General features: G+C 40.2%; 1 protein-coding gene across 5 annotated transcripts in view; it reads left to right on the forward strand.

Moving 5' to 3' along the window:
* Positions 1 to 13,366, forward strand: part of mpp5 (membrane palmitoylated protein 5) — a 97,142-nt gene that overhangs the window by 42,090 nt on the left and 41,686 nt on the right. For all 5 annotated transcript variants that reach the window (XM_022238054.2, XM_022238088.2, XM_022238071.2 and 2 more), the window contains 2 exons: positions 3,022 to 3,131; positions 3,848 to 3,905. In XM_022238054.2, the coding sequence (XP_022093746.2) occupies positions 3,022 to 3,131; positions 3,848 to 3,905 (168 nt within the window). The remainder of the gene's footprint in view (positions 1 to 3,021; positions 3,132 to 3,847; positions 3,906 to 13,366) is intronic.

Raw genomic sequence — 13,366 nt, forward strand, 5'->3', positions numbered from 1 at the left:
TTAAATTGGGACCAATTAAAATGCTATCAGGCAACCAGAGCACATGGTCGCTTGGCTTCGGGGGCGTGTTTGTAATGTTTCCTCTTTGATTGATACAAAATGGAAAGTACATGTATGCCAGCATGTTCCACATGGTGAAATGAAGTCATATGATATAGACAGCCTCTGCCTCCTGTGCCTTTGTGGCTCGAGTCCACATGATGGTTGAAGTTGGAAGCATTCAACTTGACAGCAATTTACACTGTCTATCGTATAAGTTTGTATAAGTGAATCCGAATGCAGTCATGTTATGCAAGACATGTACCAAGCCAGAGTTCTTGAGAGACAGTACACATGTATATACACTGTACCTGTAATGCATTTGCATGTGCATTGTTTTATAATGACGGTTGAGAGAATGTTAATTGCTTGTGTACAAGCATGGGAGAGCGTGAAGCCCCTGTAATGTACAGCAATCCAATGCCTTTCTGTTCAGTACTTCAACAGAATGGGCACTACCCAAAAAACTTACCCCTACAGATTTTTTTGTTTTCCCATGACAAAGAATACTTCATAGGTAAGAATGTAATTGTTCTACTGTATATATTTATCTAATATCAGCACCGAAACCCTAAGAGAACAACACCATGAAATGAAAGCAAGGATGTTGGGACCGCGAGTAAGGATTTGATACATTTTTCTCCCCCCAGCATCATGTTGATTAAGCCCGAAGCTGGTGTCTTCGCTGTTGCTCTGCCTGGATGCATGAAAAAAAGTACCCATCATTAGTTGGACTGACGCCGCAGGTTTCGTGATGTCATTTGCAAATATGGATTTCATCATTTTACATTTTGATGGTACTTCTTCTGTAAATGATTTAACCAAAATTTAAAAATCACGAATGAGGTTTTAGGAATGATTTGGTTTCTGGTAACATATGCAAAGAATTCAGGAATCTGATGAAAAAATATGAAATCTCTTTTGCAATTTTACCCTTTGCTTTCACAAAAGAGCATTTCAAGTGAAGTCCATAATCCCATGATCCATTTCCTTCTCTGGTCCTTGCTTTCACTAAAATGAATCCTCAGAAAGATTTATTCTGGATGGGAAAAAGGGTTGAGAAAATAAAGCGATGCTTTCAACTGCTTCCAACGTACTGTATGGGATGGCTCTTTTTTAAGCTTGCCGACATTACATGAACATGAATACGTGCGTCTTGGCATCTGTAACCTTTGTATGATGGAAAAAAAATGCTGAAGATAGGCTGAAACATGAACCTCTCCAGTTCTCCCACCTCCCCGCCCAACCAACCAACCAAAAACAAAATAAATAAATAAAAAATAGCCCTCTTGAAAGCTTAGAAACCTTGACTTGTTCTTATACTGAGCTAGCTCCCATTTGACTCAGCAATTGTAAATATAATGTGTAATTGTGTATGGACAGTACATGTACATGTATGTACATGTACTGGGATCACATTCTGCACCTGCAAAGTGGTTGTGCATGAGCTGGGCATTGGCAGTACTGTTGAGGTGTTACAGCGCCCTCTCTTGGCGCTCCCCAAACAGCATACTGTTTTTTATCTGCTTTGTGTGTACTGTGTAATCACTGTGAGTTTCACAGAGTATTCCCATTGCCCAGTTATCAGGTCTTTGAGTGCATGCAGTTAGATATGGTATAACTTGGAATTGTAAGTGATTGCTAATGAGCCTTGAGTGGGTTGGGTGCGGGTATTTTGGGTCTTCACTTTGATTACGGGTTTTTGCCCTTACATCGATGTAGGTAAATTTACTATAAAATCAACATCTTCCTGACGCAAAATACAGCTTGAAATATTCTGGGTCCGTTTTGGAAATGTCTTATTGCATGTGGCAAAATTGGGAATTAAAATAAAAATTCCTGATCGTGCGGTAAAGGTTAATGGTCATCAGTGTTCATGTGGGTTGAAATTTTGCTTTTGAGAATGGTTTAATAAACAGTTGCATGATTTTCACTTTTCCGTGGTCGTTGAACCCGGTGTGCCATTTGACTTTAACCATTTGCTGACTGTGTGCGTAACTTCACAAAGAAATAACCTTATACATGTACAGTCGGCACATTGTTTTTGGAGACTTGGGTCTTCAGAAGCCTCAGGGTTTTTGAAAGGACAAGATAATGTACATATATACCGCTACCGTAGCAACTTTGTAGGACTAAATGTGACACTACAGCCACTGAATTTAGAAAGGGTACTTTGTGCAATATATGTCTTTTACTGTGATTTCCTAGTGATAGTTGCATTAACAGTAAGCCAGGGCACAGAGCTACGGGGGGTACATGTAGCTAAGTCATGTGATTTGGGGCAAGCTTTTACTTAGTTACTATACATAACAGACGCCTTGTAACAATGCACCTTTTTCAGTGGATAAGGGTACAAAGGAACCAGTCCATTCCACAGATGTTAGTCGCTATGGTAGATTTTATTCAAGTTAGACTCACAAAAGGCTTATTGTTGACTGCTGTGATGTGGGATATGACGTTTTGAAAACCCAATTGATGCATAGTGCCCGAAGCCAAGCGAAGGGTGCCATGTGTAATTGTTTTTGAGGGGCCTTAAAATTTAGACGTTTTTATGTAACCTTTCATGGTCTTTCTGAAGGATGAGGCTACATTTAGGAGCTTTTCACATTTTTGGGAGGAAAGCCTGTACAGTGTTGTACATGAAACACACCAAAAATCGTTTAATTAAAGAGAAAAAAAAATGGTTACCCGTCCTTTCTCCCCTCCCGTGATTTGCCAGTAATAGGGTTAGAGGTTGATTGTTATTAATCGTACCAGTAACTTCTATGCTGATTGCAACTGCTCCCTTTTACTTGTAATCATGTAACCATTACTTATACAAGTACAGTGTACCTTAATCTCAAATAATGCTTTATCCTCAAAATATCCATGTAAAACACAGTTATGCAGTTTGATATGGATATGGGACCTTTAATGTATGGTACATGTAGGGACTGTTGGTGGCAGTGTATGTTTATTTTGTCGGGATTGTCTGTCCACCAGGTTCCCCAGCAGACCGATCTGACTTAGACATCGGAGATGAGATCTTAGAGGTCAACGGCAAGTCGCTACACAATGCTTCCCATTCTGAGGTCATCAGTCACATTCACCAGGCAAGTTGCTGGCATGATGGTTCCCTGTGCTGTCCTTTTATCCATTTAATTTCTGATTCTTTTCAGGAATCAGTTTGTACTCGTGTTTCAAGAAACTGTTTTTAATTTTTGGTGGTTTTTTATCTACAATGGGGAAAATGCTTTTTTTTTACAAAATGGTTTCATCCACATGTACATGGGGCTGCATGCTCTCATACTTGATTAAGACCCATACATTTGACGGTATTCTCACACTCGTTACTCAACCTTACTCTCCGACAAACTGCAGATTTATTTTTCTTTCTTGGTATGGGTGTGTAAAAACAAAAATGATGTAAATATGTCTCTGTGGTTTGCATGCAGCATGAGGATGTTGAGAAAGCTGCATGTAGTTGACAGACTGGCATGTGACCGTCTACTTTTGGCAAATTTTTCATTGTGACTTTGATTGTTGGCACTTAAGGAGAACCTAGCACCTACCATTAACAGATGAGATTTAACTGAGTGTGAATGGTGTCCTCACCAGAAACTCAGCATTAGTTTTCTTTTGCCATAATATCTGTAGCTCAACAGCAACTTGTGATGGCTATTCCCCTGTGGTTGCTCACAAGAAATACCAGAATGTTGGAATGAACACGTTTGTTCAAGTATTCTTGAAGCAAATAATCCCTCAAGTCAATGTGCCCTAGTTGCGTACGTGTACTGTTTCTTACACATTCTTTGTTTCCATATTATAGTGCGTACGGTCACGGACAATTTCACTGCGTGTCAGGAGAAGAATTGGCCTCTCTGGAGGTAAGAATATTTTGAATAACTGTTCCAATCACTCAGTTAACAGTATCATGGATGTAAGGTGCCTCGAGAGAGTTAGTTGGTGTACAGGTTGTTAGCAATCATTTGAGTGACATCACCGGAAGGAAGGATGGTTGGACTTCTCTGGGTAACTATGTGGATTGGCCTGTTTGGCATGGCTTTGTTGTTGGTTTGTTTTATAATGAAAGTACAGAGGATCGGAAGCCACTGAAAAGGAAACCTTGTTGCATGAGATGCCAGCAGCTGCAAAAGCAGGGAGAGATGTAGTCTGCAGAACGCGTGAATGGAGGCTGAATTGTGCAATTGTGGTTTGACCAGGGCTGTTGAAGCAGGAATGGACCACCCCGAGCATCGGCAAAGAAACAACCTTGACAAATGATCGAACCACCATTCAGTGTTCTGATAGGAATGTCTTAAAGACTCATTCCACCCCAAATACCCTTCATTGACCTTTGGGAAATTCCATGCATATGAAGTTATATATGTGACCACTTACATCATCCCAGCTCTGTGTTTACATTTCTGGGAATGCATCAGAAACCACCATGTTTGACCATGGTTTGGTTTGACTCAAAGCATTTTTATCTTTGCCGCAAAACTTTACTGCTGTTTGACTTTACAACCAGGTACATATCTGTGACTGACTTGTCAAGGTGTGTGGGCATGTGTACAATGTACATGGTACATGTACTTTGAAAATGCTTCACAAAAAATCAATTTATTACAGCTTGGAAAGTAAGGAAAGAGAAAAAGCAAAAGCTGTCCTTGATAATTGAGGGGTAGAGGTACACATGTGCATGTACACTGGCCTCTTCTTGGTAAATTGACACGCTGGAGCATTTGATTTTAAAGGCATTGCACATGGCTCACTTTGAATGTTATCTACCCATACTAGTAACTACTTCGTGTACATGCACCACACTTCTGGGCCAGTGGCCAGGTTCCTTCTACAGATACCCAAGGGAGGAATTTGTTCATTGAGCCTGGGATTAGTGGCCAGCACCCCTGTAGCAGAGTGATACGACCTGAGCTCCCCCCCCTTTCACCAACTGGCCAAGTTTAAAAGGATTAGGTCCCTCCATGTGCGTGCTTGTTTGGAAACGGTTTCATTTGAAGTATCATTGGCTTTCAGTTTTCCAGTGTGGTGTTTCTTGTCACTGATGTTGGTTCAGTTATGAAAACTGGAGCAAGACACTTAGCACTATATCTACCGTGCACACCCAAGTTGCCCCCGGGAAGGTCTTTTAGTAGCTGGTGGGTCAACACTCAAGCGATATGCTTTATGATCTTGATCTGTTTATTGTTGTTCGTCCAGAAGCACATTCAGAGCCAATTACAGGATACTGACATGTAGGAGTGACAATGAAGAAGTCAGTTAAATGATGGAATGTTTGCTTGAAACATTTGGAGGAAAACCCTGGATAAATATTTCAGGGGAAACCCACAGAATCAGGGAGGGACTGAAAACCCAATCCGCATGTCCACCTAGGTGCAGTTTGAACCTCAGGGCTGCAAAGGTGAAAGGTAAGGAAAGAGCCACTATGCCAAGCCAACCTGACTCCTGTCGTCTGTCTCTCTTTAAAATTGATGAACTCCCAGAAACAAAGGTGATCCAAGTCGGGCATTGCAAATAATTATGAGAAGGGGAAGGTGCACAGGATTTGGTTGTGAACCCGTAAAGCACATGTTCATTGATTTAGACTACTGGTGTAAAACAGATTCTCACAGTGTGCTGTATTCATGCTTTGATTTGGTTCAACTGACAATTGAAAGGGAGTTGAACCTGTCACCACGAGATTGTTGTACAGGCTCTCTACTAACCAAACCATCCATCCAGCCCATTTATTGGATGTACTAGTACCTATCTCGATACCTCTTGCACTCACCTCTGTATTAAGGTGACCTGCTGAATGGGTCACCATTAGAGAAGTGTCCCACAGTCCAGTGCAGACACTTCAGTGACTTTGTAGTCAAACATTGTGAAGGAAATTTGGCACAATTGTTAATAAATTAGAAATACTGTATGGTTGAATGTATAGTGGCAAATCGGCTCAAGTCAACTACAAGTAGGTTTTATGAAAGAAAGGCAAGAAATGTGTGTTTGGATGTTTGCTGCTTTCGACTGTTCGGATTCATTTTGCAAAATTAATAGATGTATGACCGCTTGACCTTGTCAGGCACTTGAAATTACTCAAGATCGTTGGTTTGTTAGTACTACAAACACATGTTGTGCATGATTGCCTAAACCTACCAGTAACTCTCACATTTACAGTATGTGTTCAGAGCTGTTAGGACTTTTGGAAAAAAAAAATTCTGCATGGTGGCTTTTTTGTAGCAACATCAGTCTTATCATGCCCGAAGGCAGCTTATCAGTAAAAGTTGAAATTCTGTTACAGGGATAAGGATTTGTGCAGGTAGGTGTGCATTGATCCGCTAAGCAGAGAAGAACTTTTTTTGCAATCAATCTGTTAATATTGCATGCCTTATCCGCTTGTCTAAAACAGAATGAAGGTCTGTCCGTATAAATGTTCATGCCTCTGTGAACAAAATGTTCCCACTTTGACCTCCCCTTTTCCCTCAAATTTCTGTTGAAAAAGTTGACTAACAGAGACCCATGGCTTTAATAGCCTGCTCACTGCTTGTTCAGGTATGTATTATTAGTCATGTAATTTATCTGACAACTTTGTGATAGCTTTATACCCTCTGCACTTAGTAATGTCAGTCGAGCTTTTCCTTGATATGTCAAACACTTGTTATAATACCTTGAGGTATACTGTACAAGTATTCAAAGCTACACTATCAATTGTGCCTTGAAGCACAAGATTTGGCAGATGTTTTTCTATTGATTTACAATTTATTAGGTAAAAAGTTCTAGGAATTCTGTCCAAGATTCAAGCTCACACAAGTACACTGTAATATAGTGCAACTGTAAAGTGAAAGTTACATGTACAGGTACAGGCTTGTGATGGTTGGACCTCAGAATCCCTGGGGGTCATTTTTTTGTCAGCTTTCTGCCCTGTTATGAAAGTGGAAGTGCTAGGTCTTGCTGTGGTTATTATTTGTCAGCCCAGCCTGTCACAGTGGCTCACAAGTTTTTTCTCTGTTCCACCCCTTAGTTTGTATTACTGTGGTTGTGAGAAGATATTTTTCCTCCACAGTCTTCCAAAACCCACTCCACCTTAGCACTTGGAAGCAGCCCCCCCCCAATCATGGTTCAATGCCCCTCAATGTTTACCCATCACAACAACCATTGTGAGCAACCTTTTTGTACAACCTCTTTGTACAGTGGTATCACCCAAGAGGTCAAGAATGCCAGGAATGTTTGGTGTACATTTGGGGGGATCAGGCAGTTGGATGGCTGGCGCCCATCGCATTCATTGATTAGGGATGCCCACTTTGTGAAGTGTGGGGGCCGGTGATCCACCTTGTGTGTGTCAATCCACTGCACAACCACCAAGCACTGATTTTTTCTTCACTGTGCTGAGAAGTACTGTATGTGTACATGTACAGTTGTACAGTGTGGGCATTGAGTGAAGGCCAAATTACTATGAATAGGACTGCCTGTTGCTGGCATGATGCATTTGTAAGGCATTTCTGTGGCCTGATTGTTATGGGATAGTAGGAGTACTCCTACTGCCTGTCATTGTGCAGGCATGTCTTTATTGTGCTCAGTTATGCATTGACGTTCTGTGGATTTATAATATGCTGGTCAAAATGGTGGCAGTTTGAGTATGGCACCTTTGACAGAGAGTTAGAACGTTTGAATTGGTGAGTACAAGTACTTTTAAAAACATGAATAACCATGATAACCAGGGTCTAGCACATGTACATGTGTACAGTGGTACAGTACACGTATGTCATTTTTTGGTAAAATTTTGGCATTTAAATATCATCATGTCTGTTGTGGACGTTGAACGCATGCTGTACATGCATGGATGCACTGTAATTCATCATCTGTGGGAACAATATGCTGTCCATTAGTGTTGAATGCACATGTATGTATCAGAATAAGTCATGTACGTGTAAGTGGGCCATTCACCTACATGTGCCAGTCTTTTTTATTCCTCCATGATTCATCCTAACGTGACCTGTCACCACAAAATGAGCTGAAAGTCGAATTTTTAAAAAAATTCAGATAATGGTTTATTTGAATTAAGTAGAAAGAGAGCTTTCTAATGGTATGGACATGAAAATATTATGGTAAAAGTATAAGGTGACTCTGACATTCTGGCAGCTTTGCGTCTTTGTTTCCGATATTGTTTCAACATGTCTGACCAGGCACGAATGATACTGTCATCAAAATTGCTAAACAAATGAAATTTTTAAATATTTGATCCTGTGAAATACATGTATTTGGAATTAAAACAAGAGCCAGGTTACTCTTCACAAATATTACAAAACCAAAAAATTGACCTCCACCTCAATATGACTTTGAATCCTGAAAATAGGAAACAGCAGGATGTGACTTTACGCTCATTTTGTCGTGACGGGTCACATATTTGTCTTCCAGTATGTTTTCTCATACATGTGCATGTACCGGTACATGTACATGCACTGTATGTGTACTTTATATGTACGTGTACCCCAGGGAGTGTAAACCAACTACATGTACATGCACTGTGGCCTAGCACTGGCAGAAATGGAGGACCATTTCGTGCCATTCATTGTCGGTCAATGTTATTGGTAATTAGGAAAGAATATGGAGGTCAAAGTGCCCCTCTGTTAGTGGTTTCCCAAGTATGAAAATGTTTCCTTTTCATGAAGATTGGAGAATCCAAAGTCCGCGATTTGAGTTTGATTTTGCACCATTTGTGCGCACCCTGTGTGATAATTTTCAACATTTGTACGTAAATACATGCATCTGTATGTTAGTGTAGGCCGTCTGATGCAAAATTAGTCCCAGTAGGTACTGGTATACAAGCACAATGCGCTGATGAACTTTGTGAAACAAATACCGGCAGTTGAATGCATTACAGATTCTACCAGCCCATTTAAACCATGTACAGTAGGCCCTATACATTCATGTATCAGGTTTATTCTGCAATAGACAAATGGCTTTTTGGGAGGGGAGTTGGCTGAATCCACAATATTTTGAACTTAATATATTTTAGAAAATGACCTTCCGGGTACATGTACTACTAGTATCAGTCCACATGGGGGGAAGGAGTTAGGTGAAATTCATAAAAATGAGACTGTGAAAATCTTACTAAAATTAATACTTTAAAAAAATTTAAACTAATCAAGAATATTGTACCGGTATATATTGTTGTGTACTTTGGCACAAATTTGCAAATGACGAGGAGAAACTCACATGTACATGTCCACACATTACAGTCATGTGAGTTTCAGTTACCATATTTTTAATGTAGCATTTTCTATAAAAACATAAATTTTGATGATATACATGTACATCTGGGTTGCTTAAAGTGCATGGTGCATGAGTTACCGTTATCGTTGGCATGGCGTTTGAGAAGCTGCTTAAAGACTTCGTTAGGGTTTGAAATTTTGGATTGGACAGTTTCACTACCCCGTATACTTCTTACAAAAAAAGTTGTACACGGTACAGTCATGTTGGCATAATGTTTCTTTCCTCGTCTTCCACCTCTGCAGTCCGGGTTCGATTCCCAGCTCAGTCCACATGTGGACTAGCCGATTTGCAGATCAGTGTCAGTTGTTGTGTTATGACACATATAACGATTCACGTCCATAGAAATTCCACAAATGTTCCTTATCAGCAACAGAATTGCATGTACCAGGTTTTTTTTTCAACCATCATAATGCACCCATTATCTCAGAAGGCCAATGTTACACACCAACTACTGGTATGTCTCTTTCCAAACTATACATGTACATGAAGTTCAGATATGGTCCCGACTTCTGAACTTCTACATGTAGATGGGGGGGATACGTGTATGTTGCAGTTGTACTGGCCCAACTACACGTTCTGGTAGGGTGTGGTGTGCCACACAGGCTACTTTGTGCTGTCTTTAATTTGTACATCATGCACCTAGTGTGTACATACATGTACATTAATATTATCAAGACATGCTAGAAGAATCTACCCAGTACAATCTACACATGATTCTCAAGGGTGTTACAGATGAAGTGCCAGGTGATTTTTTTTTTGGACAAACTCTATCAGGTGTGAGCTTCAAAGAACTTGGAGAAGGTTGTGAAATTTTTCACAGAAATTTGTTGACTGTAGTTGGGCTAGTGTGACAGCAGCACTATACATGCAAATGTAGTTGGAACTATCCCAATTGTACATGGTCATTATTTTCTGGTAATGACACCAAGGATTCCTCTAAAGCGCCCTAGGCACTGTAGCTTGCAAGCCTGAAGAAACTTGCAGAGAGGGAGACACTGAGAAGCAGTTACAGGTGTAGAGGTGGGAAGAAAACCCCAGAGGAGGCATACACTGGGTAAAACCCACAAAATCGGGTTGGATTTGGAAATTAGGTTGAAACTGATGTTATACATATACAGTATGTCTATACAGTTGGGGCATAACATGTACATGTACGTGTATACGATTGGGGCATGAAATGTACGTGTATACGATTGGGGCATAACACCAGTACTGTTTTTTTTATCAGCAACAAATACATACTTCTTTAGAAACATGGGAAACGTATACATTGCATTAGAAGCCATCACAGATTTATACCGGTACCTGTAACAAAGGACTTCTGTGTACATGTATCCATGCGGCAAATTCCTGTGGCACTAGAGGTTTGGGGGATAAACAAGTTGTTTGTACAATTTATATTGGCTTTCTTTGAATGAGGTTGGTTTTTAACATGTACTGGTAATGCATACAGTTCAGAATAACGTCATTGCCAAAGGAATTGAACCAATTTAGTGTTGATGGAAAATTATACGCACAAAAAGTCATGTATACATACTTGTACATGTACGAAGTACAGCACGTGGAATGAGAGAATTCCTGCCATTGTCTACAGGACTGGCATGTTTAGAGTTGAACTAGTTGAGAGCAAATAAGGAAACGGCACATTGATGCTACATGTACATGTAGTTTGGTTGCTGTATGACTGTACTTATGCACTTTCAATTCAGACTCATGGACCAAATCTACATGTACATGCATGTCATTGACTTGCCTGCATGATGCGCATTGAGGTAAGCTTTACCTGTATGAGCAAAAGAACATCTTGCACTACAATTTGTTCTAATGGTAGATGTACAATACGTGTACATGCAGCTGCAATGCAGTGAATGTGTACAATGTACGTAGAGACTGATGAAATATTGGAAGGAAAAATCAAAATATACTGCACTGGCTGGTTGGAATTTGTTCTTATTTGGAGTGAACTGATGGAGGTTTGACGAAAAAGTGAATAAAACTTGATGGAAGTACATAAATTAAGGTACATGTAGTTAAATTAAGTGGCTGCCCCCTCCCATAAAAAAGTTGAGTGTGCAGTAACTCTACATCACGTTCTGCACGTACGCATGGTATGTACATGTACACGTACATGTACCGTGGATTTGTTCAAATGTGCACGCAAGTGTGATGATTGAAGATGGGTTTAATTAGCTAAATTGTTTACTTCATCAAAACTTACGTTTACACACTATGTACATGTACACTGATACATGTGTACGTGTTCATTTATGAATGGTGCACACCTTCATGTAGTGCGTACTACATGTGCGTAGCTGAGCAAACCACAGATTGGATGACATGATTAGGTAAACCCACTGATCTGTGACAGAATATATACATACACATGCCAACAAGTACTTGGTGCCTGTATGCATATGCTTGGCATGTTAATTGCTGGTAGAACAGAATACTTGTTTGTTTTAAATCTTTGTTGTAAGTTTGGAATTGCCTAGATGATTGTAAGTAAGTGTTTACACCAGTAACATTCCTGAGGGCAGAGTGTCAGAGCAGTGGTATTTTTCAGGTAAATTGTTTGGTCTGGCTGTGAACAACTGCACTGTGCACTTAATGTATACATATAAATGTACCGGTACTTGTACATGTATGTAAATGTAAGTTGCACTAGTGTTACCAAGTTTTTAGGACTTTTTTCATTTAGGGGACCTTGCTGAATTGGTAAGCGTTAAGCAGTACAAGAGTTCGCAAGATGTTAATTTTACAAGACCTAGCTGCATGTACGCTACATACATGTACGGTACATGTAGTTTATGTACTTAAATAAGTTCCACCAACCAAACTGTAGACCTGCGTTTGTTTCGGTGACAACAAAATCTAAAAGAAATGACAAGTTATATTTGTTGGCATCTGTTTACTCTTTTGGGTCAGAAACTCAGGCCAGTCTGCAAGCTGGGTATCAGGCCAGATTCCAAAATTTTCTACGTGTATTTCTCCATTCTGAAGCTGTTCATATATTCTACCGGTATGCCATTATATCCGAGGAGCATTTTGAACCACTTGATTGGTAAACGAGTTTACAAATCGAACTGGTACTGGTACCGGTAGATAAAAGAAATTGCCGAACAGTTTTTCTCCTGCGTGAACACAGTCTGGCAGGTGAATATTCTATAAATTTACACAGGCTTAGTTAGAAGTGTGCTTTCACATTAAACCAGGTGAGCATTCTCCATATGGTTGAGCCATGGAGTTAGCATCCATGGGTTGAGCATGCTTGGTTGAAGTGTGGTTGCTGCAAAGAAAGCTGGAACCATACATGTACATGTCCATGCAGCTTTTGTCACTCTGTGATTCCCCTGCAAACTTGAAGTCATGGTGCTTCCACTCCTTGCTCTTTGAAATAATAAGCTGCTCTCTTTAAACACGCATAAGAGCCATTGCTTGAATGCAGAAATGCTGCTATATTATTATTTACTATTACTCATCAGTGAAAAGTGTTGCTTTCTTTTCAGGATGTTGACTTCAATAAATTGTAGAGATAATTAGGCAATGTTGACATGGAACAGGGTATCCACTCTTTTCAGTGGGAGGTTGGGTATCTGGCCTGTCCTCGCAGCCTTACCGATACGTACATTTACCAGTGCATGTATACTAGCATCTGTTTGTATCCCAGGGGTTGTGTGATCTAATCCTTCACTGCCCTTCAGTAAATCCGCTATAGCCATACGTTTTAGCTGGATAAAGCTGTCGGATCAAGCCAGCATTTTACAGTCAATTACTCCGGAGTCCAGTCACTGTGTGTGCAGATGATCAGGGGGATTGAATTAATAACTTGGCTGTCAGTTCAGTGATTGATGTGAATTGATAATTCCTACAGGTGGCTGTCTGGTGTTAATGTCAATTTCGTAAATTTGAACAAATTTATGTGAAGTGGGAAATGTTTGCTTGGGCTTAGTGAGTTGACTCGGGAGGTGTTCGTACCCTATGTAGTGCATGTAGGTACAGTATGAGTACATGTACATGTATTTTTTATTCCTCCCTGCTTTAGCAGAACCAACATGGTATGTACACGTACTTTACA

Source organism: Acanthaster planci, linkage group LG01, assembly GCF_054643075.1.
Source record: "Acanthaster planci isolate LZ-2023a linkage group LG01, COTS_SCS, whole genome shotgun sequence".
NCBI lineage: Eukaryota > Metazoa > Echinodermata > Asteroidea > Valvatida > Acanthasteridae > Acanthaster > Acanthaster planci.